This window comes from Lycorma delicatula, chromosome 7, assembly GCF_047948215.1.
Source record: "Lycorma delicatula isolate Av1 chromosome 7, ASM4794821v1, whole genome shotgun sequence".
Taxonomy (NCBI): domain Eukaryota; kingdom Metazoa; phylum Arthropoda; class Insecta; order Hemiptera; family Fulgoridae; genus Lycorma; species Lycorma delicatula.
The window spans coordinates 94,810,455-94,837,180 of record NC_134461.1 but is presented as its reverse complement, the minus strand read 5'-3'; the positions used below and the strand labels follow the sequence as shown (position 1 = coordinate 94,837,180).

General features: G+C 30.4%; 1 protein-coding gene across 1 annotated transcript in view; it reads left to right on the top strand.

Annotated features, from left to right (window-relative positions):
* The window catches only part of AlaRS-m (alanine--tRNA ligase, mitochondrial), a 38,707-nt gene extending 18,519 nt beyond the window's left edge, over positions 1-20,188 (top strand). The window contains exons 5-10 of the mRNA XM_075370622.1: positions 307-451; positions 2,641-2,777; positions 3,045-3,198; positions 6,353-6,626; positions 9,988-11,498; positions 19,909-20,188. Coding sequence (XP_075226737.1) covers positions 307-451; positions 2,641-2,777; positions 3,045-3,198; positions 6,353-6,626; positions 9,988-11,498; positions 19,909-20,112 — 2,425 coding nt within the window. The 3' untranslated portion in view covers positions 20,113-20,188. The remainder of the gene's footprint in view (positions 1-306; positions 452-2,640; positions 2,778-3,044; positions 3,199-6,352; positions 6,627-9,987; positions 11,499-19,908) is intronic.
* Positions 20,189-26,726: the final 6,538 nt, after the last annotated feature.

Genomic DNA, 26,726 nt, shown 5'->3' with positions numbered 1-26,726 from the left:
TAGGTAGGCAAAGTGCAATCTCTTCTGTTTCTTCAGTTCTTATAGTTAAGAGTACTTCAACTTGCATTGAATGATAACTTAAAATACATTGTACTTTTATCCATTTCTTATGAATGCTTAAGTTGATTTTTAGTTGTCTCAGCTGATCACTTAAAAATTATTAATTAAAATTACTTTAAATGCTCTTCAACTCAAATATTATATTTCATAAAAGAATTTAAGACATTAACCTTATTGCCTACTTTTTCGTGATCTTTTCTAATCATTATGTTTATCTATTTAGTCTGTTTCATTTTTATGTTCTAGTGATGAAAATGGTTTATTGAAACCATTACCAATACACCATGTCGATACAGGAATGGGTTTGGAACGATTTGTTGCTGTGGTCCAAGGAAAAGCATCCAATTATGATACCGATCTGTTTCAAGATTTGTTTGATACAATAACTAAGGTTAATTATTTACTTTATAATAATTATTAAAAAAAAATAATATTAACAAATTTAAGTAATATATTTTTTCCTTCCTTATTTCTTTTATGTTTAATTAGTGCAGGAACATTGTTGTCTATCTGTAAAGAATAGTAGTTGGAAATTTTTATCTTTTATTTTCTATTGTATTAATTCTTCTGCTGAGTATACAATATTCCTGAAAATCAGTAACTGAATTTTTCACTCAAGAGACAAATAGAATGATTTATTAGATGAAAATTCCAGCTTAACTTTCTGTAATAGTTATAGAAAAAAAGGTTATGTTTATTCACTACAAAAATAAAGATATACCTGCAAGTATTTTTATTTTATTTTTGTGAATCATGAATGTATTGTCGCATGTTTGCGGCTAAACCAGGATATACTAACAAATACAAATTGTATAATTAAAATTTATTAGTTTTTAGAACATAGAAAATAAGGTAAATCAATAATAATAATAAATTAAAATAATAAACAGCAAACTATAATAATAATAATAAACAACAATAATAATAAATTACTTACAGAATAGAATTTCAAATAAGGACAGGATTTTTTTAAAGGTAGTTAAATCATAAAACCAGAATATAGTCCAATTGACTAAAACATTATAATAATCGCTAATATTAACCTTTTACACCTAGTACTGCATTAACAACCAGATAATATTAGACAAGTCTAAGGTTCATACAATTCCATTCACTGCAAATACCTTTGCTGTTTACAGTAAACTACTTTACAATTTATGAATGAATGTAATACTGTCTCTTTCACTTACTGTCTACCAATAACTCACTGATAAACTTCCTGCATTCTCCCACTGTTACTTGTCGTCTTTCACTTTACCTGATGTTAATATACATTGATTGATAATGCTGTTTCACAACTGTGTTGAACATGACCTGCAGCACCACTTGCTTAATCTCGCTTCCTGCTGACCCGAGTAGTTTCCATATACCCTGACCTGCAGAACTCCCTCATTCCTCTTGTTGAAAGGTGAGAATTATCGTTCGCACCCTTACATTTTCCTATGAATTCCTATTTTGGTCTGATAACCCTTCTTGTCGAACAATAGCTGTTAGAGGTGTGCCATTGACAATATTACAAAGAACAAAACCTTGAAAAGGATCCCTTTTAGTACCCTTCTGGATTCCTTTCACGATTATTTTCTTATACTTTCTTCTTAATTGGAAGGAATATGTTATACTGGTCTTGTTGTTACATTATGTTGTGTGAAAGATACATGTTGTTTGAATGTAATACTCAGTTTATCAGTAACAAGCAGTGTTATTACACAGTAACAGCTGTTTATAACACAAACTGTGTTACACACCAAACACCCATGCAGAGGAGATTCATACAGAGATTTTGTCCATGCAGAGGAGATTCATACAGCTGGTGTGGATTTTCCGTACATCAAATGCGTGAATTCTGTGCATATGTGTATCCATCAATGAACAACCAAACCTTTTCATACCAAAACCAATCATTAACCACAGAAAACTACACATTTTCCAGTGACTGCAGGTAAAAACTCATGAATAACACAAATTCTGTACAGATGCATCTTTAAACACTTGCGCAGTACCATGTGGGCACTACCAATGGAGAGACCAGACTGGCTAGACAGGTGTCGCACAGACTTCTTGGGACTAATAGAATATGCAGCTTGCACATTGATTAACTTTTCTGGTATTATCAATTTTGGTTGACCAATTTTTTACTGCATCTGCCACATTCCCTGACTCTTGGAACTTGTCATACAGCTGGCTGATGGAGGACTTGTATGGTGCATCCACACCATACTTTTCTGTAAAACATTCTGGGTCTAAGCATAACTGGCACATTTAATATATTAGAAAACAATGAATTTTTTTGATGCATTGTGTAACCCATTTCCTCAATTAAACCTGCAAAAAAGGAAGGAGAAATTCTTCTGTAAGATTGCGTCACTTTTTAAACTGTGTAGAATGACAGTGTATGATGTAAACAAGGACTGAAAACCTGCCGACTTCTCCCTAATCTCAAAAATATGTTCGGAAATGTAGTGTTGTAACAAGTAATAGCTTTTTCATAGGCTGAGGTTGTGCCTTTAATTTATACATATCTGTAAATCAATGGTTATCAAATATAATTAGTTATTTCATAAGTTTATATTTTCTTTTTAGTTTACAGGAGCACCACCTTATAGTGGTAAATTTGGCTCATGTGATAAAAATGGTTTGGATGCTGCCTACCGAATACTTGCTGATCATTCACGCATGTGTACTGTTGCACTGGCTGATAACATGTTTCCTGACCAAAAGTAATAATTTATTTCATTATCATAGTCTTAGATTTACTGTTTTAATATTTATAATAAAATGTGTAGTTTTACAATTATAATATCTGTAGATTAGCTGTTTCTATAAGATGTCTGGTGAGATCATCTGGTACTAAAAGATTCAGTGAATAATTATTTTAATTCTAATTCAAGTAAATAAAGTTTGTTAATACTATAACGCTAATATTTATGATGAAACTGAAGTCTACATTTTTATTGTTGAATTTGAATAATTGTGTATATTTTCAGTCATAAATTGAGACGAGTATTACGTAAAGCTCTGACGATTGCTGGAAATGATTTTAAAGCTCAAAATGAATATAAATTAATACAAGAAGTGGTGAATAGAGTTTCTGATATTTTGTCACCAGTTTACCCTGAAATTAGTAAAAATATTAAAAAAGTAAGTATAATTTTTAAATGCTGCCAAATAATCTTTTGTTAATTTTCTTTGTTTTTTATTGAGTATTTAATTATTTTGTTACATAATTCCACAATATTAAAAATTGTGTATTATTATAAGCTTACTTGAGTACAGCCAAAATTATGTACAAATCTGCTGTAAATGTTTTGTTAGGTGTTATTTGTTAACTTATTCAGTTACACATTGGGTAGCATGCCTAATTGGGTCTAAAAAACAATCAAATGTGGAATTTTTCAGTTATGAAAGTTAGTAGAGGAAAATTTTCCTTTTGTAGAAGAATTCATAAAAGACAAAAAAATGCAAAAAACCATCTCAGCAAATTTTATATCCTTGATACTTTGTGTGGTGCATTATGGGGACAAAGAATTTAACCTTTGTTAATTGTTTTGTATTATATATAAGGAAGGAATTAAGAGGTCCAGTTTCACTCAGTATGTACACAATCATTTAAGAAGGGATTAAGGATGTAAAAATAATTAATTAACAAAGGGACTGTGAAATCAAGATATTTCATTGCAAAAGGAACAAAATATGTCCTTTAACAACCTCACTCAAAAATTCCTTAAAACCCTCTTCAGGAAATATGCATCCATCCTACCTTAAAATTTTCAAAAAATGAGGATATTCTAACCCAGGAAGAAAGTAAGAAATTACTGATCAACAATTTTTTTATTGATCAGCTCAAGTAGTTATTAAGATTTCTTCTCACCTTCCCCTCCAGGTATAAAGAACCACCTTAGAACAAGTTCAGTTTTCGATATGAAAGACCTTCATCTATCTTAATAATTGCATGGCACGTGGGATTTATTTTTCATCTCAGTAAATTAATTTGTTTATTTTGAGAAATTTTATATATAAATCATAACATTTGGTTAATATTTATCATTACTCAGCATTTAATTATTGTTTATAATCTATATTTCTGTGATTTGTCTTGTGAGAATCCACAATGTAACCATCCACTTTTATTGTATTATCATGTAAATTAAAACTCCGGCAATTAAAAACTTATAGAGATAAAAGTCTTGAGTTAGATCCATCTACCATACTTTTACCAAACCTTTATTATTTTTTTCATGTGTAATATTACATTAACTTATTGTTAGTGAGGAAGTATTTGCCTAACTCATACTGCAATCCATGAAATTCCAAGTGTTTTTATATATGAACTGTTTTAAAAGATTTCATAAAACAGCTGAAAAGTAAAATGTAAAATTATAAATATTGCAGAAAATAGTGTGAACTGAAATTATTATTATTACTATTAATAAAAATATTTTACGTAATTATCAGTTGTATATTTATTGTTTACATCATTTCCCAACGTTGTATTAATGCAACAGGTCATAACTCAAAAACCTGAAATATGAGTTTCCCTTGCATGTCTTATTTTCTAAATTGGATAATAAAGATGTAGATAAAATGAAAAAAAAATCACAAAAAATTTGTAAATTGTTCTTTTGGGAAGAAATGGGTTAACTAAGTCAAACTGCTTTGTTACTTTTCTAATTAAGAGACTGTGAATTTTTACAATGTAAAAATTGCTTGTTTTTACAGTTATTTCATTATATCCAGAGTTATAACCAGATTTAGACAGTTGATATTGTAAAATGGTATTACCCTTGAAATGTTGGGTGTAATCTGATTAGTAACCAAGATGAGAAAGCTAGTTTTACAGAATATATTTTTCTAGATTTTTGTAAAAGGATTACCTTAATGGTATTAATTTGTCCATAAACAGTAGGATAGCTGTGTAAAATTGTGTTATTCTGAAAATGATATCTGACCATATGGTACAAAGGATTTAATTTTTAAAACAGTCAAATAATGTGAAGGAAGTAGTGATCAAAACTGATGCAAAAATGTTGACTTATTTTACACAGATGGATCTTGCATTAATTCTATAGGATAGGTGGTTTATAGATTTGCTCAATATTAATCTTTGTTTATCTCAGAGAATATACTGATTGTGTTGAGATATTTGTAATATTTAGGTGTATCTACTTGTTTTTGGTTATGAGATTGTCACAGTAAACACTTAGTCATATTTTCAATTAGGTATAACTTAAGAAACTTCAGGAAGAAAATTAAAATGGTGGATTTCCAGATAAATAAAAAATATAATCTGTGAAAAATATTTACAAGTTTGTTATTCAGGAACTCTATAAAGATTTCTCTCGTTTTTTCCTGAGACTGAAAGGGGCAAAGTTTTCTAATCAATTAAGTTATTATTTTTTAAATAAACTTGAACAAGTTCATTTAAAAACTATGGCTCTATTGAGAAACCCCATTCATAAATTTTGTTAACATTCCAATAAATTTGTTGCTACAGCATGAAGGGTTTCAAGTGAAAAGAAGATTTAGATTTGAAGTCACTATTCTTCCAGTTGCAAAATTTAGCTATGATGTTAGACTGCTTCTAATTATAGATGTAGAGCAAAGCCTGTAGGCCTAAGTAATAGAGATGTAAAGAAGACTTTTTCACGGCAATCTGTTTAAGCAGGGCCTGTTCTTTTACCAAATTTAATCTGACATAATTTTTCCTTGATGTATGTCATAGCAAAACTGTGGTGAAAATGTGAATCCTGTTATTCTGTATAACTGCATTATATTAATAGGTTGATATTAGTGTTTTACGAAGCCTGATCTTACCAGGTGGTACTTCTACTTTAGGGTTTCTATGCAGCCATCAGACAGGAAAAGGAAGTCAGTTGATACCTTAGGCTACAAGTCTGACTTTCTCTATCAAATAACAAGGATGCATTCATTCTGAGATTTTCAGCACATCAGATCCCAGTATCATAGGTACCAGGATCTAGCATACCCTGCCAGATCTGGCAGAGTAACAGCTACACTCAGAACCAAAATTAATAAAAAAAAATCAAAAATAAAGAAAAGGGATGGGTGGTGAAAAAGGACAGTAATTTACAATTTTTTCCAGTCTCCTAATTATATATTTATTTCACATCCATTTCTGGCTTAGGTCAATAGTAACAACAGTCCATAAAATTAGCTTTGGAAGAACAATTTCCATACAATTTGAAATTAAGTCTTTCATAATTTTTAAAATTTTCAGGTGACATCATACTGTGCAAGGAAGAAATTTCTTTAAATTCTTGTTTTATTTTTCTAGATACATTTAATGGTAGAACATGAGAGTGAATTAATCAAGGAAATTAAACGTAGTACAGCTAAACAGTGGCATTCAATTGTTAATAAAGATAATAGACTGTCATCTGTGTTCACTGGTGTTGAAGCTGCTGGGTTACCATTTGCTTACAATGATGTTATCTGTAATATTATTCACAGTGATAACTGTAAAACACTTAGTGGTGATGCAGCATTGAAACTGTATGATACATACGGGCTTGATGTTGATCTAATTGAAGATTTATCCACAGCTGTTGGTAAGTATTTGATAACATTGATATTCTATTATCATACTGATTACATGGTATCAAAAAGTTCCCATACTAGTTCTTTAGTGCGCCAACAGATGACAACATGGGGTTTACGCAAGCAGCAAATCTAACCTCTAAACTTTATTATGCAGTGTGCCCAAGTAACATTGTTGTGTTTACATAGGAAGTTATTAAATTGGTGTTTTCATGATAAAGTGCGAGTGATAGTCTGCAATTATGCCGTGGCAAGAATTTGGAACAAAAAGCCAATGTGGATTATTGTGTTAAGTTAGGAAAATCATTAACTTTGCTTTTTCAAGCTCATACATAATGTTTCGGTTTGCATCCACACTTCAGAAGCGGAAGAACTACCATCTGGAAGACCTTCCACTAACAATATCCTGAAAATGTGGGAAAAATTCACTGAGTATTCGTTCCGTCTGGGCAGACCATCAGTAGGAAAATTATTGCCAAGTTCTGACGTGTTTGTAGGAGAGCATTAAATAAAACTGATTCCTGTCATCGAGCACTTCTTGTTTGTAATTTTGTCTCAAAGAACAACACGTCACTGCTTCCACACTTCCCTTAGTTACCAGATTTAATTCCTACAGACTTCTTCCTTTTTTCAAAGATGAAAGAAGCAGGAGAAAGGTTGCCACTTTAATACCACTGCTGAGATTTAGTGCGAATTGCATGTTGATCGTAAGTTCCTTACAAAAGACAATTGCAAGGCCACATTCCAGAAGTTGCCAGAATGCTAGAACTGGTTCATTATTGCCCAGGGTAACTACTTCAAATGAGATTACGTCCAACTTATAAATAAAGTACTTTTCTGTAAATAGGGCTTATCCAGAAACTTTTTGATCACCATTATGTAACTTACAGAGCAATTTCATTTCACATCTCTATATGTTGCACATTAAGTTCATTATAGTTATTGAAATATATAATCATTACTGGAAGTCATATAAAAATTTTCTTACTCTGTTAATTATGTTAATTCTCTCTATTGTATTATGTTAATTATGTTTTGATAAAATTTACTGTATTTGGGAAAATCATTAAAGTTTTATACTTAAATAAATAAATATCTCCTCTTCACATATTAAAAAATGGGCTTACGTTACTTTAAAGACGTTTTCAGTATTATAAAATAATATAAAAATAAAGGACAAAACCTAAAAACACTTGAACTTACAGTACACAGAAAACTACTTTCCAATTGAACAAACAGAATTTAAATCACACAAACTAAAACATATCAAAAACAAAGATCCTTCAAATTTAGTCCAAACTGCAGTATCATATCCAACTGTATAATACTCACCAATAATCTCTGAAGAAGCTTAATTTAGAGCAGAAGTTACTTGAGATTTTCATCTTAATAAAAGTACATTGTTAGTCAATTTAAAAATCACTCTATAATTTTCAAATGATATATCCTGGATACCTAATAGAAAAAATAATCTTTTTTTTAAATTAATTCAAAGAAGTTTTTTTTAGGATTTGCAGGCAGGATCAAGTAAGAAAGTGATGAAGATCTGTTGAAGATTTTAAACATTGATAAGAAGAATAAATATAACTTAATGTTACAAAAATTGTTCGCATCTAGCCAGTAGTGTTCTGTTCTTAGTGAAACTATGCAATGAATTGCCTAGTGCAATAAAGTGGATTTTCTGTTGTTGGAATTAAAAGTAAAAAAATCAGTTCAATAATATCTGATTGGTGTTTTGTATTGTACGAAAGTTACTTTTTAAGTAAGGTCCATTTTTAATACAAAAAAACTACCATAGATATTGTCAAAATGTTTTTTTTTTTTTTTATTACATTCTTTACACTTTGTTACTTTTCTACATAGTTACCTTGTTTGTTTAAACATTTATAATAGTGTTTTACTAAAGGTTTATGCCCATGTCATAGAAATCAGCCACCTGTGAAGACAACCAATCTTCAATCGTTATTTTCACTTCTTGATCAGTGTCAAACCAAAACTGCCGAGAAACTCCTTCAGGTAGTGGAACAGGTGGTAATTGCTCAGCACAAGGCCTAGACTGTTTGGTGGGTGGTCCATCTGCTCCCATCTAAAAGATCTGATAACTAGAGTTTAAGCGGCAGAATGAGGTCATGCATTGTGATATATCAACAAAACTCCAGATGAGAGTAGGCTATGTTGCTTATTCTGTATGGCACACTGAAGCTTCATCAAGGTCTCACAGTACACAGCTGAGTTTATTGTTGTCCCTTTGGGCATAAAATCGACTAACAGTACGCACACCATGTCTTTCCCAAAACACAGTTGCTATAATCTTGCTTGTTCACATTGTCTGTTTAGCTTTCACTTTGACTGGAGATGTTGTGTGTCACCATTCCATTGACTGCTGCTTTGATGCTGGAGTGATGTGAGAAACCCATGTCCCCTGTGACAATGTAATTCAAAAGTTCATTTCCTTTCTCACTGTATTGGATCAAAAATGTTAAACAAATTGAATTAGGTCCATAAACTTCACATATCTGGCAATGAATGTCTGCTGTTGACACATTCCTTATGGTCAAAAATCAAACCGTAACCATATTTTACAGTTGGTGGGCTGTTCAGTTATTTGAAACATTCCAGCTTCACAATGTGAACCATACACATTGATACTATGACTGCAAATGGCATCTGCATATGTGCAAGGCATACTGGGGAGCCAGGGCGTATGCGCATTTCGACAGCCGCACAAAATTAGCTACAACCAAAATAGCCAAAATAGCTACAGCCATTTGGGCCTTATTTAATAGGCACCTCAGTTTCATGTTAAGACTTTATACAGCTAACAGGTAGGAAGCAGAATCTCTGAGTTGATCATGTGTACACTTACTTTTGCCATACTACAGAATTATGGAGATTGTAGTAACACTAAATATCCCCTCATCCTTAGTAGCAGAGGTCTTGGCATCACACTGAATCCTACAAAAACATCCTGACTAGGAAGAAATGAAGTAAATAAATGAATAACAGAGAAATTCATCTATTTCACTGAGGAAGTACCTTCTCCCATCTCCAGACTTTCAGTATGTGAAATGTGGTAATATCCAAATAAACTAACCAGTTGCATCAGATTTTCACAGAAGTGTAATTAAAGAAACTAATTATAAAAGAACCTCTGATTTTAGGGTTTGACACTTTGTTTCAGGTATTCAAGCTAGATCTTAAAACACCACTTATGGAAATTGGGAAGAGTATTTTATTAGAACTGTTAATTTTTTAAGAATTTCAGATTCAGTTAGAAGCTTAAAAGTTATAATTCTTTTTAATAGTTGATAATTTTCATTATTTTGATTCTTTTATTTATTAATTCCTGTTGGTAAGTGGATTTTGTTTCAGGTCTTAATTTTTATAAAGAAGACTTTGATAAAAAGTTATTCGAATTGAAAAAAGAGAGGATGCAGAAAATTTCATCAAACAAGCATTCCTTTTTGGATAAATGTATTGATGAATTAATTTATCACAGTGTACCAGTTACAGATGATCAGTTTAAGTATGTTTATGATAAAGAAAAATCAAGTAACAGCAATTATGTATTTCCAGATGTTAAGGCAGAAATACTATCTGTTATTTTATTCCATGACAATGGTAGTAGTAATTATAATAATATAAATGTTTTAGTAAAACAAAATAATGTGAATTTAAAGGTTGGTGATGAAGTCGGTATAGTTTTAAATAAGACAAACTTTTATACAGAAGCTGGTGGTCAGTCAAGTGATACCGGTTCAATAAGTCTAATTGATAGTTCGACAGATGATATTCTTTGTTTATTAGATGTACAACAGGTTTTAAAATCTCATAATCGTGTTTTACATATCTGTAAAGTAATGAAAATCAACGATAATATAATGAATTCATGTTCATCCAAAACTGTTCACTTTGTAATCAGTGGTGGTAAAGTATCTGCATTACTTCAGTTAAATAAAAACAAACGTTTATGTCATATGCGTAATCATACAGCGACTCATCTTATTAATTGTATTTTACATAAAATGTTTATGCTCACTGCCCAGAAATCTAGTTTTATTAATGATGATCATCTGTTATTTAGTTTTACTGTGTATAAAGGAAAATTTGACAAATTAGATGTAATGAAATTAGAGAATTCTATAAAAAATTTGATAGAATCAAAGTTACCAGTTGTACGTAAAACAGTCAATTCAAGTGAATTATTATGTTTGGACGATGTGTTACTAATACCAGGGGAAGTATACCCAGATAAAAATATTTTGTTGATTGAAATCTGTGATGTTGATAATCGTTTAATATCAAAAGAACCTTGTTGTGGAACACATGTTTATAATACTGGCGATATAAGTGATTTTTGTTTAATTGATATTAAAAGCAAAGGTACAAATAATAAATCTATTAAAGCTGTCACTGGCGATAATGCAAGGATAGCATTAAGGAATAGTGAATTAATTAAAGAGAAAATTAAATTTTATGGTGAAAAAGTAAATCGGTTAAAAAATGAAAAACTAGAAAGTGATAATATATCAAAATTTGAATTAGAACTTCAGACTTTTAAGAGTGAATTACTGAAAAGTACTGATCAATATTTTTCGTATTCAGTTTTACTAGATGCAAATGAATTTATAGATAATTATTTAAAAGAATTAAAAAAGTTGATCAGGGTAAATTTAAAACAACAGTTGGAGACAGAAATGAAGGATGTGATAAAAAATTTAAAGGACAAAAAATACTTAATTCATTTTGTAAAAAGTAATTGTGATTTAGATACATCTTTACTTCATAAAGCTACTAAAATGTGCCCCTCTGATGTAGCTGTCATGTTATTTGCTTATTCTGATGCAGAGAATGTATTAAAAGGTCGTTGTTCTGTTCCTTTGGTAAGTAAACATGAATTTTGTTCTGTATATAAAATAATTATTTTATAACCTTAAAATAGCATGAGTTTCCCTACATTCTCAAATTAAGTAAATCAAAATCTTTGAATATGTGGTCCACCAGCATAATTCTTTTTCCACGATTCTGTAAATTTCTGTCTTTTCCAATTTGTCATAATTTAATTCCATGCTTTTGGAGAAGCTTAGGAAGAATCAGAAAATTTTAAACAATCGCACAATAATTTTAGAATATGATTAATTACATGGCTACTACACTAACAAGTTTTTAATACATTACTACAATTTTTTTTGTTTTGTTTTTTTATTAATCAGTTACGTGGCTTGTTGAAAATTCTGGATTGTTCTTTTATTCAATTAATTACATTTAATTAACACTTAATTATCTATTTTATTTTTTTCCAATTTTTCTTTCTGTACAGTATGTGCCTTTTTATCTCTTTGTTACCTTATTAACTAATTTTGCCTGTCATGAACCATAAATATTCCCTAACTGCATTACTTCATCCATCCTGTTTAATCTTACTGCCTAAAAAATATAATTTTTTAAATTTGATCCCAATGTCATGAATTAAACATTTTTTTTTGTGTAAATTATTGTGAAATATCATTAAAGAATGGATGAAAGATTTTTAATTTTAAAAAATCTTTATTTTTTTTATTTTTTTATTCTTTTGTGAAAAACAATGAAAGTTTCAGAAAAATAAAAGTCAGTTTACTACAGTTAATTCTTTTACAAATTTGTTGTTGAAAAGTTGTTTCTTTCGGAACATTTCTTATTATTTCACTATTTCTTTTCAGGAACCCGTCATAGTTTTGTACCTTCTTCCTGAATATGTTTCTGTTCTGTATGTCTGTGTGTTTTAAGTGTTTAATTCTGAGATCTTTGATTTCTTTAAATCATCTGGTATTAGTTTCGCCTCCGTTATGTTTGTCAAAAATCCTCATGATTAATCTGCTACAACTCAATTTTTTTAAATGCCCGTAAAAGACTATTCATTTTTACATAACATCTGTAAGTCTGTTTTAAGGTCGAGCTTATTATTCTGTATTTTTCTCATCTTTATCCTCGGTCCAAGTATTTTCTTAGTATCCTTCCTTCACTAAATTTCTATTTTGTCTACTTCTCATTCATCATTGTCATGATCATTGTCAGTTACTCTTATTTATATAAAAAATAATTACATGAAATAAACAATTTTATTTCTTAAATTTCACAAAATTATATTTTTACATAGATTGTTCAAATTGTTCAACAGCCTGAATACACATTTCAGTTCATAGAGTTACAGATAAAATTGCATTCTCCAGCATTCTTGGGTTGTTTTTATTTCTTTGGTGACAAACATTATTCTTTGTAAAATTAAAATTTATTTACATTCTCCAACTTGGGCATATACTAATGTTTTCATGTGCTCATATGAAAAAAATTGAGAGGACTCGTATCAGAGATCTGGCTGACCGTGCGTGTGACCCAACACAGCCAATCCACCAGTTTGGAAATTCTCTCTTCAGATGATGAATAATAGAGTAAAAAAATGAGCTGATGCTCTGAAAATACATATAAAAAAACTCAAAAATGATCAATTTTCTATTCAACAAAATGTTAAGAAAAGCATTTAAAATTTTGAAGACTTCTGGAACAGTTATTTAATTATTTTACCAATATGATGTTTTAAATAGTCAATGAAGTATAAGTTTTCTTTTTGTTTTATAATAAAGTAAATGCATAATTTTATTATATACATATCAGTAATATTAATTTATTTTTTTAGTGTTAGTTACAACAATGTAAAAATTATCATTGTAACAGATATTATTGTAAAAAACAATGAAAAATCAGTTTTTTAATGAAAATGGTACAAACTATAAAAAGAATTAAATAGTTAACAAAATATTATGTTTTATTGAATTAAAAATATTACAACATACTAAAAATAGAAACATTCATTGTGTCAAATTTTCTGATAAATGTGGTAATGATTCATAATATTTTTGATTTTTTTTAGAAATAATTTTTTTTAAATCTTGTAAGGCAGTATATTTTTCTTTTAATTTTGGAATGCTTCCACTTTACAATTTGCTTGGTTTATCATTTGTAGTCTGTAGTATTTCATAATTGTTCTTTGTGGCAATTATCCTATTTTAAATATGTCATTGTATATGTTTTTCACAATTATTGTACGGATGTGGTGAGTTGAAGTTTGAACACATTTCACAGGTCTCAGTTTAAATGGTAAAGTTTTAATGTATTATTTAAAAGAACCTGAGCCCATCCAAAAATCATATCTTAGTTAACTTAAATGGAGAAGGATTAATTCTAGTAGTACTGAATTCCACTGACCATTTACCTTCTACTTCTGTCCATTTATGTTGGTTAATTAAATCAAAGTTTTTATTGCACTCATTATAACTGTGCTCTTTCTGAAACATGACTTTTTTCGTTGAACCTTTTCATTGTATGAATCATGAAATGTAAAAGTCATATGAAAGTAAAATTCTTTTGTTTCCTTGCACAGGAATCACAAAAAAAATATTTAGATTTTTAATATCTTTAGGCAGACAGTTTTGAAAAAAATTATATAGACAAGTTGTCAATTCATTTGAGCCTTTCTTTGCATTGATTTCAGGGTATGTGTAGAAGTAGGATGCACTATTGGATTAAACTTTATGTTGAAGCTTACAAAAGTTAATTGTGTTTTATATTAAATGTTGTTGGATGTTATATTTGATGTTAGTAAATTTTTACAATAATCTTTTGTTATGGCTGCCGCATTCAATAAAGCAATGAAGCTGCACACTTTTTTCTCTTCCAATCATACAAATTCTGTGCCCTTAGCAAATTTTCCAGTTTGAAGTAATAGCAGTCTTTTTTACTTTGTAAATATCACATCTGTTGCAAGTATTAGAACGAGGGTACCTGAATTTTAGATTGGAATTATTTAAATCAATTTTCTGTATGTTTCTGTAGAAGTTTTTATATCAGGATGTTTTTCTAAAAATATTTTTTACATTTTACTAATATAAGACTTTGATTTTTGTAAACCATAATGTGATTTTTCATCTTTATTGATGCAGTATTATTTACTATTTTGTCTTTGGTATCATCTGGTAATTTTCTGCTTATTTTTACTGTTACCACTACAATCACCAATAACAGCACCATATCCTGAAAAATGTGATTTCAGTAACATAGTTCGTCGATTTTTTATTCTATAAAAACTCAAAAATGCTTTATGGCAAATGAAGACATCCTCATAATTTCCAGTTTTAACTTATAACTTTGGCTTTATACACAAGAAGATGTGAAGATTAGCATGCATTTCATCTATTTTAGGACTTCTTTTAGCTACTGTGTTAACTGTAATTAGCCCTGCCAAGTATCTATTTTGTTCATTTCTGCCTTAATATCTTGTAAAAATTATTATTGTTATTTCTTTTCTTTTTTCATCAACAATATTAAAAATATTTTTTACAGAAATTGAATGAATCACCTATCTCATAGCTGTGATTTCTAATGTATTTAGCCACATTTTGGTAACTACCATGAATTTTTCTTTTTATCAAGTTTTTAATGAAAAAAGAATTATCACATGAACTATCAGATTCACTTTCTGTAACTTTCAAAGCACGTAATTTAATAACTTTAAAATTACTACAAAAATAAACACTGTAAATATACAATACAAGCATCCATTTTCGGAATAAAAGCAAAACATAATCTAGAAAACTGATGCAGCCAGTTGTTTAGAAGATTGATCACTCTTGTCATATAAAAGTCTTTTGATCATTCTTGTATTGTTGCCTGTTTCTTTGAATGTAAATAATTCTGACAACAATGTTTTTTACGAAGTTGTCATCAGGTAGGAAAGAAGTACACAAAGTAACCCACTTATACAAAATGTGAAGAATGGAGAGTGACTGTTTTTAGTGTTGCATCGTTATATGTGTTCATCTAATTGAATGTGTGATGTTTTCTAAACGTTATGATAGTCATTCTAATAAAAGTTAAGGTAACCATTACTGTGAGGCTATCATTGAAAATATCAGGTTTAATAAAGCTTTGGTTCTTATATTGCCCTATTTATAAAAAAGTGATGTGGGAATTAGTTTCATGAGGATTTTCATCATTTCAAAGATACATGTTCTTTGCATTGTTTGTACCACTTAGCTAAATATTTCTTCATCCTTAATTAATATTCTGAGGGTAACATGTATTTTTTATTAACCATTGACAATAATTCAGTCACTCATCGTTTTCAATATGTTAAGCTAGTTGAAGATGAAATGAACACTGAATCTTCTTTTGTGTATGTTTACCAAACAATATATGAATAATTTGCAAATGTATGGATAAGATTCAAGTATTAGTAGTTGGACTTCACTGTTTCAGAGGCAAATCTTGCTTGTGATAATTTCTTTCCTATTCTGATGTAAATAATCCTCTTTCCTCTACTTCCTTTTTTTCTTTGGTTTTATATACATCCCTCCCACCCGCAGTTAAGCATAACTCAGCTCCGGGAGGTGTTGTTGCCAACTCAACCTAACCAAGACTCGCGTGGGTCTTGGTCATAACAGTTACTTGCCTCTAACCGGGTTCCCCAAGGGGGTCCCACCTGAGTCTTGGTCTTAACAGCTCGAGGGCAACAGAGTCCTCGTGTCTCATCATCATCACCCATCCCAGCAAGCCCAGACAAACAATGACTCCACAGGAGGCTGTCCATCATCCCCTCGCTACCTCATCATCCCTTCTTTTGTGCTGTTGTAGTATCGTTGTTATATATTCTGACACAGCCCTGAATTTGTTGACTCCAGATAGCATGTTTGGTACAATCGTGTCTACATAGAGGGGTCCAGTTGTTTGTTCACGGATACCTCTTTTAACCATCCACCTTCAACATGACCAGAAGGACCCTGTGCCCTGTTAAGAACTGGGTTAGCCAGAAATTGTGTTGGCCAAATGAGATGGTCTTGACAAATTGTTATAAATTTATTTTAGTTAATTGAATTCATTTTTCAGATTTTTTTATTTGATTTCTTTTTATTCAATTTCAAGTACTTTTCAGTTTTGTCTTTACAACACATTTTAAGTATCTAAGTAACATTTTTAACTTTTATATGACCCTGCTTAGGGTTGTTTTTTAATAATTTTCTACTATTTATTTTTTCTATCTTGTTGCTAAAATAAATATTCTTTTTTCATAGATATTTAATGAAGCTGTAGCCTTTTGATGTTGTGGATACAAGTTAGTGTATATAATGATATATGATCCAGTTACAATATTTTATGTATATTTATCATGTAACTATTTTAATTTTTTTTTTTTTTGCTTGGCATAAAATCAACACAACAATAACACTGTGATCACATCATTTTCCCCACACACATCACATCCCTAACCCCTGAAACCCCAGTCCCTTAGCAAAAAATGTTCAGCAACAGTCAGTTGCTAAAGACTTTTTTTTTTTTTTAAATCATGAAACAAAGCTAGAATCTAGTTTTAGCCTTTTTTTCCCCACTTAGTCTTTCCAATAATTCCATTAACTTATAGAAAAGTACACTTTATTAACCAGATCTCTTTCAACAAATATTCCTCACTTTTAAGTATTTTACAATTTTTTTTGTCAATTAATTTATTTTTATCCCAAAGCTCTTCTGTTTTCTATGAAATTAATCATTTTTAGAGCTTTACAAAGAATTTGAGATTTTACGGCAAATTTTTTGTGGCCAGAGCATGTCTGTGAAGGAAACAGTGTGTCCATTCTATCCTTGGTATAAGATAATCTTTTAATTTTTTTCAGAAATCCACTGTTCTTTCCTGATATCACATTTGCACCATCACTCCGTACTACAATACATTTTGTCCAATCTCTATTATAGTTTAGTAGCTTCATCAAAAAGACTTCATGTTGGATGACCAGGTATTGATTTGCAAAACAACATATTTCATTTGATTGATGTGTCTCTATCACATTCATATATCTCACAAAACAAAAGAACCAAGAAATGTTTGCCACATCTATTATTTGATCAAATTGAATACCAAAAAATTCACTTGAACTATTTTGCTGAATTATTTAATCGTGAAAATTGGCAGCTCTATCATCGATTCACCTTGTAACTGTGTCATTAGGAAGTAGAATTTTTTCAGTTTTTTTGCTTTTTCCACCCCTGTGAAAACACTAACCGTATCAATTGCAGCAAGCAATATGAGGTTTTCGGCGATTGCATGGGATTTGGAATCTTAGCTACTTGTAATGCTACAAGATAAGATGCTTCAAGCCTACTTTTATCAGTATGGCTTGATTTATAAATAGAAGCATGTTGATTTCTCAGAATATGTAATTTTTTTACCAAAGTAGCTTGCAGATTAATTGGAAAACCGAAAGGGAATGGAATGTAGTTGCTGGCTTCCTAAGATTCTCAACCCTGCAGACTCTGGGGGTTTGATGCTGTTATAAATATGTAGATAGAATAGAAACTCATGTGGCTAGAGGCCCACCTGGTGCCTACTTCACCAAGATATGCATTTTGGCATGGAGCCCCAGTTTGCTGAGTTATTTGCTGGTAGATGAGATGAATGTGTGAAGAACTCTGTGATAGAGCTGCAGTTTGGGAGAATGTAGGCATTGACCTTGCTCCCAAAAGTGGACCAGAGCTGAGAGAGATAGGGGATGTTTTCATTAGAGGCTTATGAAATTTGTGAAATTCTTTCTTGATTTTTAAGTAAATCAAGAGGACTGAGTAAATTGAATTATAGGACAAAATTATCATTGCGATCAGCACCTGTTTCGTTGGTATGAGGATAGTATTTTTGGTGTTTAAATACTCAATCAAGTAATGGTCTAAAATAAGTGCGTAGTCTAATTGAAGTGGGATTTGAACCCGGAACCTCTGGATGAAAGGCCAAGACACTACCACTCATGCCACGAAGGCCGGCAGAGGGTATGAAGCTAAAAAGGTTGAGAATCACTGATGTAGATTAATTACACTGTCATAGATTATTAGTATCGTATCACTGTCTGAGATGCTTTGTGTTTAGGACAACCAGTCTTAATAATCAACATTGATTGCAATGTTCAAAAAATAAGGCATTAAGGTCATCAGTTTCATATGTTGGCAAATAAAACCACTTCTCAGAATTGTAGATTTAGTTTTATTATTTTTATAAAATAGGCATTTATAAATAGTGTCTTGTAAAAGAAAAAAAGAATAATGCTATAAAAGAATGAGTGAAAGTAGTTGTGCATTTTCACTGTAAATGGGCAGATTTTACAGACTTCAGTGTAGCTAGTAACTTTACATACACATTCTTTCCAGTGTTTCTGTGTCTGTTAATATTCAAACCTCTCCAGAACAGACCAGTCAGCTTGTAAGCTTTCTGTTAATTTTTATTTGCTGCCTAAAGCTGCTTATTATTAGCTGCATTCTTTATTATAGTCCTAATTACCATGCCATTATTAGCTTTGCCTGTTTAATTTAATGCAGTTAAATTTGAATTATAAATTTAGTAATTATGGTAGGTCTATATTTCTCATAAAATAATAGGCAACCAATAGTATTCTGCAGTTAATTTGAATGAAATAAATTATTATTTTAAATAACTTCTTGTTGGAGATATGTTCTTCCTAAAAAGAGCAGGTTTTCATAGATGTGTGTTCCAGTGGAACAATTGTAGTTCTGAAATTAAAATCCATTTATAATTGTATTTATCATTACATAACTGTTCTCTTTAGTAAAAACCTTGAAAGTCTCTCTTAGTATAATTCAAGTTGAGATAGTTACAAAAAAAAATAAAAAACACAATTGTATAAAGATAAAAATGCCTATTTTAACCTTATGCATTTACCTAATTAATTAGTTGAAAAATTTCAACACTAACAATTACGATTATATAAAAAGTCATTTGTCAGACAGTTGCTTGTCTTGGTATTTCTTGTCATTCATCTTCCATTTTCTTTATATCAATCTTAAACGTCTGTAGAATATCATTGAAACTTGTGTGTAACATCCACACTTAGAAGCTATTTGATCCTGTTAAATAAAAATTTAAATCTATGAGAAAGTTTTTTGTTTATATGGCCTGTTCTCACAAAATCAACTGGCAAAAGCCCACATCATTCACTGAAATATCTTTGATTTGAGTTAAGCCAGCATTACCACCAACATACCTTCTTCCCAAATTTAAAACATTTCATTTCATAAATCCTGCCAACCATCAATTACCATTTGTAATAGGAAGCTTCTGCAAGTATGATCTCTTGCTCAGCAGAAAAATGTTTATGTTTATGTTAAAATGTGTTTATGTGTTAAAATGTTTATGTTTATGTGTAAAAACAAGTACTAGTATAATACTAAAAGTATTGAAAAGTAGTTTTTTTCTTTTCATTTTAGAACTTGACTAATAATCTAGCAGCTGATAAATGGATAGAATCAGTCGGAAAAGCTATTGGAACTGGTGAATTGAATATACGTTGTCAGGATCCGAAACTAGTTTGTGGATTGAAACCTAGAAGAGTTTCAAAAAAGAAATTGAATGATATCATTAATGTTGTTGTTAAAGAAGCTGAAGATGTGGCAAGGGCTGTACTCCAGTGATGTAATTATCTGTTATTTTCATAGTATTGTTATTTAATTGTAAATAAATAATGTAAAAATATTTTTATTGTATTTATTACTTATTTTAAGTTTTTTTTCTTACTTGTCCAACTTTTTATCTTATTTCAAAACATTGAACAAATTTTTTTTACTGCTATTTACTTTTAAGAAGGGAATTTATTTTCTTGTATGTTTGTAGTTATGAAGAATGAATACTTTCAGAAAAGAATAAATACTGCCTAATCACCAATTCTATTTAAAATATTTATAATAGATGAAGTATTGCTGGTTTGGAAAATCCAGAAGAAATAATGATTGAGGATGTTCATTTACCACCAGTCCATGGATTTTCCAAGTAGTAACTGTAGCTTCAGATGAGTTTCAGTAAGACAGTACTGATGAAAACATATAAAAAATTATGGAAACATTAATTTTAAGATATAGAACAAAGGAGGAAATTATGCTGAGATTGTTGGGTATAGCCAAAAAAATAGATAATAAGGATTGTTATAGGAAAACAATTAAGAAATCTATTAAACTGTGTTGCCAAATAATAAAATTATAGAGAAAAACAAAAAAATGGATTCCTTTTGTTTATTATTCATCATAAAAACATTAAATAAACAATGTACATATAGGAGGCCAGATTTAATAGTTAAGTAAATATCTTCCGGTTTCTTCTATCTATATGTTTGTTAAACTTTTTTATATTTAAATGAGGTGTTGATAAGTGTTAGCTTATACCCTCTGAACTGAAAATTCTAGTTATCTGTCATTTTTTTTTTAGCTCCTTCATACTTACCCTTACTTTTTGTTCTACTGAGACATTCATTTTTCTTATTATTTTCACTTTCTTTTACATATTTAATTAGATGATCTGTTTATTGTTATATCTTTCCTGTTTCTTCATCTGCTGAAAATGTTAAGATGTAAATCTACACTTTTATTTTCTCATCTATATAGCAGCTACAGCTGTATAGAAGGGAAAATATAGTGATCAGTCAAAATTGAATATATCTGGTTTTCACTGAATCTTGACAAATTGAATCCTAAGGACACCAGAAGACTGAAAAATGGCATTGAAATTTCCACAGCAAAATATGTGATATGAGGCATGTAAATTGCCTTATATCTTCAGAACTACTTGACTGATTTTTACCAAACTTGACTATAATATTTCTATAGTAGGGGCATTGATGCTATTAAATTTCCAATTTAATAGGTCGGGGGTTGGGGAATAAAGGGGGAAAACGAAATCGTCTCCAGATTTTGCATTTTTAAGGTTATATTTTTTTTAAAATAATTTTGTGAATATTAATAAACAACTTTTGTAATAAATTTTTATTCTAAATCTCTTCCCCACCCCTAAAAATAGTTTTAATTTTGAAGAGTTATAGAAGGCAGTACAACAGGTGATTTTCATTGAATTTTTTTTTAATAGTTTTGTGAATGTTAAAGTAAACAACTTTTGTAAAAAACTTTTTGCTAAATTTCACCTCCACCCCTAACAATGGTTTTCATTTTGAAGTTATAGCGCGCACTACAAGGGATAATTTTTGTTGCATTTTTAAAAAAATATTTTTGTGAACAATTATTAAATAACATCTTTGTGTAAAATTTTTTTTTGCTAAAAATTGCACCCCCACTCCCAAATATAGTAATAATTTTGAAACATTGTAGAAGTCAGTACATCCCAACCCCTTAGGGGAAGACACCCACCTAGTGACATTCTGGTCACCACACCACTCCCCCCCCCCATTCTTAACCCTGCTGGGTTTTAACGGGAGTCATCTATCACCCTCTGACCTTTTATATCTCATAGTAATAAGCCTGGCCTCGTTTGGATTCCACACTGATATAAATGCCTTGGTAGACATTTGTATTGGTAGTTTATTAACTCAGCCTTTGCCTTCGCTGTAGACCTCATCCGGACATCTTGAATGTCCTACATCGTATCCCTCTGAACTAGCTAACCAAACTCACGGAAATGCGAATCCTGCGCCTAGTTCTACTTATTATGAGCCAATTTCATGAATGTCTCGTAATTTGAGGCAATTAGCACAACATACCACCAAAGATGGTGATTGCAACAATGAAATTTAGTCCTAGTTCCCTTAGTGAACTGAACTTTAGTTCAAATCCCTATAGTTTAGACTTAGGTTATAGAAGGCAGTACAGCGGGTCTTTTTCATTGCAGCTTTTTTTATTAGCATCTTGTTGGATCCACAAATTTGTTCCCTATCAAAGTGGGGTCTTAACCCAGCTATCCCCCCTTACACACCTCACATCCCACTTAGCAACTGGACTACTGCTATAGTCGTCTGCTATGTTGTGACGTCACAGATGAGTAGTAGAATTAAATAATAAATAATATTTAAAGTAGCCGCTAGTACCACCACACCTGCGCGAATGAAATACAGTTTTCACATGCGCTTGGTTAGAATCATTGAATTAAATAAACAAAAAATATTGTATTTAAATAAAATGATAAATACTAGTATTTTAAATTATGTTGTGTGTGTAACCCGTCCAGCAGAAAAAAAAAGTTGTGTAATGGGAAAGTCATATAACTGGTGCTGTCAGTTTTTTTTTGTTGAAGTTTGCTTTGAAATTTTCATCTGTAAAGTGATTCTTTCACTGCGTTGTTTGTAATAAAATATTATTTTTCCTAAATTTTTATTGATTATTATTTTTGTTACTATTACTTGATTGTGAGTTAATTTACTTTAATTTCTTGATAAAAGTTCCTGCTCATCTGTATATATTTTCATCACATTCAGCCATAGAGCAATTAAATAAAGATGGTTACATTTAAGTTGATGATGGTTATGTCTGCTAGTTGTAAAAAAATTACTTGAAACATTAATATGTAATGGCAAACAGTAAAATACTAATAAAATTTGATTTAGTTATTGGCATTTTAGCCATACTTCATAACTTTCAATTCCTGGATGCTGTGCTCTGAAGCATTTGAAGGGTTACGGAACTATAAAGTTGTCAGAAGTGCGTTTACTGTACCAAAAATTATTTTTCTTATCTTCTATCAATGTAATTTAAAGTATGGATCCTAAATATTTCTGGATATATACTGTAAAAATAAAAACCAATTCATGATTTTGTTTTTAATATTATTTCAGAAGTTGAAAATAAGGTTTATTGTAATTAAATCCTATCAATTTTTTTTCTTTAAGAAAATTCTTTCGACTGGGTAATGCTTCAGAAGCATTTCAACTTTTTTGATTACTGAAATTTTTATTTGTATTGAAATCTTTATTTTTCAAAATTACATTTTAATTATAAAAAAATCTATTTTAACAATCCTTTAACAAATTTTCATTTCTAGTTTATTTAATTGAAGCATATATGTATCTAAAAACAACTGCTATTCTCTACTTGCCAAACAAAAATATCAGAATTGTAATTTTTAGAGATCCTAACTTAATCCTAATCTCTAATTTTTAGAGATCCTAACTTCAGTGGAAAATTGTTAAAGTGCTTAATAAATTGTCATATGGTAATATTAAAATTTTTAATTCTTTTTTTATATAATTTCCTATGATTTACTAAAAGAGTAATTTTTACACAAAGAAGATATGTAACTTTTCCCTACCTAATTCATATTCAAAATTTTTCATCAGTTCCATGATAAATTTCATGATCAACAGAAAATTTCCAGATTATAAGATCAGTCATTGGGTTGAGCATGTTTTTGAATAAATATTTAAATTTGTTTCTTTTAAGATGTATTTGAAAGTAAATACTACTTTTTTATTTATTACCATTAAATTCAATATCTTAAATTCATTACTTATAAATTTAATATTACTGCTTTAGCTTTTCAAGAGTCTACTTATAAATAAATAATAAAGCCATAAATAAGAGAAACAATTTTCATTTCAGCATGTGAAAGAATGTTCTGAAGCAGCAATTCTCAAACTGTGGTACACAGAGCTTCTCAAGGTGGTTTGCAGGCACAACAATACAAAAAATAATTGTTATAATACAAAAAGTGTTACATTATCATTATTAAAATACCGTACAACATTATTAGTACTACAGATATTTATTAATGGTATTTATTTATTATTATTATTACAATGGATTAGCAGTTCTCAAACCTTTTTTGATGGATTGTAATACAAAATTGTTTTATCATGCATTTCTTTTTCTCTTAATTTGAGAAAATTATATATATATATAGGTTATTGAACTACAAGAATGAACATGCAACATTGACAAGTTCTTATATGCCACAGCACACAGGTAGCAACTTGTCTGTCCCTTTCATGCATCGTGTCACACATGTATGAACAAGTTTTTTAATGGCCACTCTAATATGATTGCCATACTTTCCTCCAGTAGTTATGTGGGATCAGTCATGGTTATGATACAGACAGATGGGTACAGTTGCTTCAAAATTTTACATACTCTTGTTAAGCTAATTTGAAAATATTGTTATGTTACTTTTTCATTTGATGAAATTGAAGTTATAGATTGGATTACAGTTCTCAAAAGGAACTTTTTTCTTATATAGCCTACATACTTTGCTTAAATTAATTTGATTTAGTCTACTTGACATAATATTAATTAACATGAATAAGTGCCTTAATAGAGCAATTAAAAAACATCATCAGCTAAAAACCCTGTATCATTGAGCTCTACATCAGAATTTGCAGCAAGTCAAGATTTGTTTCCTACTCAAGTACAAATAGTTATTAGAAAATATGATTTTGAGTATATTAATATTGGATTTACTGTCATGGAAGTAAACAGTAGGCCACAAACTCAAAACCTTTTTTATAATTCTTTCAAACCAAAACATGAAAACCCTCATTATTAAAACACAGGACCTTAGAACTAAACATTCAACATTAGAAAACATATGTAAGGATTACTTTATTCAAAAATTATCCGAGATAAAATGCACCAAGAAAATTATGTCATCTTTTACAGGCAATAACTTGATAAGCAGTTGAGGCATCTTTCTTAGTGAACTTAAGAATAGCAAAGCATGGAAACGCTCATAAAAACAGTAAAGAATGTTGTTTCCTGCTGTGAAAGATATGGTGATTTGTATGTTAGGTGAATCATCAGCTAAACAGCTAGCTATGATACTACTGTCAAATGATACCATGCACTTCAGAATTGAAAGCAATTCTGCTGTAAGCCATTAAACATTAAAGAGAACTTAATAGCTAAAGTCAATGATTTTTGTCATACAGTTCAATGAGAACACAGATATAAGAAACCATTCTCAGCTTATGTTTTACATGTCATATATATTCCAAAGTACAATTAAACAAGATTATTTGTTTTTTACGCACTATCAACATGAACTACCTAAGATGAAATATTCTAAAAACTGGATGACTTCTTTGAAGAAAATGTACTGGACTGGAAACCAGTGTGTTGGCTTCTGTTCTGGTGGTGTTTAAGTTATGAAAGGAAAATATGGAGGTGTTTACCACCAAACTAAAATCGGTTACAGAAAATTTTACCCTCATGAATTGCTGCATCCACAGAGAAGCTTTAGCAATAAAACGTATGTCAGAACAGTTTAAACATGTTCCAGGAGAGTGTCAAAGTAAATTTTATTAAATTTCAAGCTTTAAACACTTATTTATTTTTAATACATATTAGTTACAGGATGAAATGAAGGTCTTGAAAGGACATAAGGATGATACTGCTAATGTTAAGTCCATTGTTGAAGAGATATCTGATCGTCAGCGATCGAAGACGTTTGTGGCACATATATACCATCTCAACAACCAGCTGATGTATGTGATAGTTTTTGTGGTGCTGTTGATGAAGTAATGTCTACCTGTTCCAGCCTTATTTCTGAACTTTGTATTGGTGACTTCAATCTACCTAAAGTTGGACTGCACCTATACTTACTCCTACAAGTGGTAGATTGCAGGTCATCATAGATATGGCTTCTACTTTTGAATTATCTCAAATTAATAATGCACAATGTTACCCTTGATTTGGTATTCAGCTCCAACTCCTCTCTTTGTGCTTTACCTGCTCTGGATCCTATTCTTACTGAAGAACCTGCTCATCCTGTGAGCTTTGCTCTACTGTGACCTTTTGCTCCCTAAACCACTAATGTTCAGGTTGCTGTATCTGATTTTCATCATTGTGATGTTGACAAGATTTTCAGCATACTGCATTATCAGCTTGGTCCTGTTTTGTTCCATGTACCCATTGTTTTGGAATACTTCAGTCAGAGAATTTGCACAGCAGTGAGTACACTCCTATGAAAAAAACTGGTAAACCTCGATTCCCTTGCTGGTTCTCTGCTGAACTTAGACATTTGGTGGTTAGGAAGAAAATCATCCATACAAGTTTAAACCCTCTTCTGTTATACTGATTACATCTCCAGAAGTGAAGATTACATTACCTGAAGTGTTATGCTGATTACATCTCCCATATCTACAGCTCTATCCCTCAGAATATCAGAGTTTTTTAATAGCATAAAAGATTCCTCAAGTTCTACTGCAACTTATTGCCTCAACAACTGCCTCGAGTCTTCCCCTGCTGGATTCTGCAATCTTTTTGCAAGTGTGTTACTATGCCCTGTTTTCTGTGAATTTATTGTTTTTTTTCTGAATTGA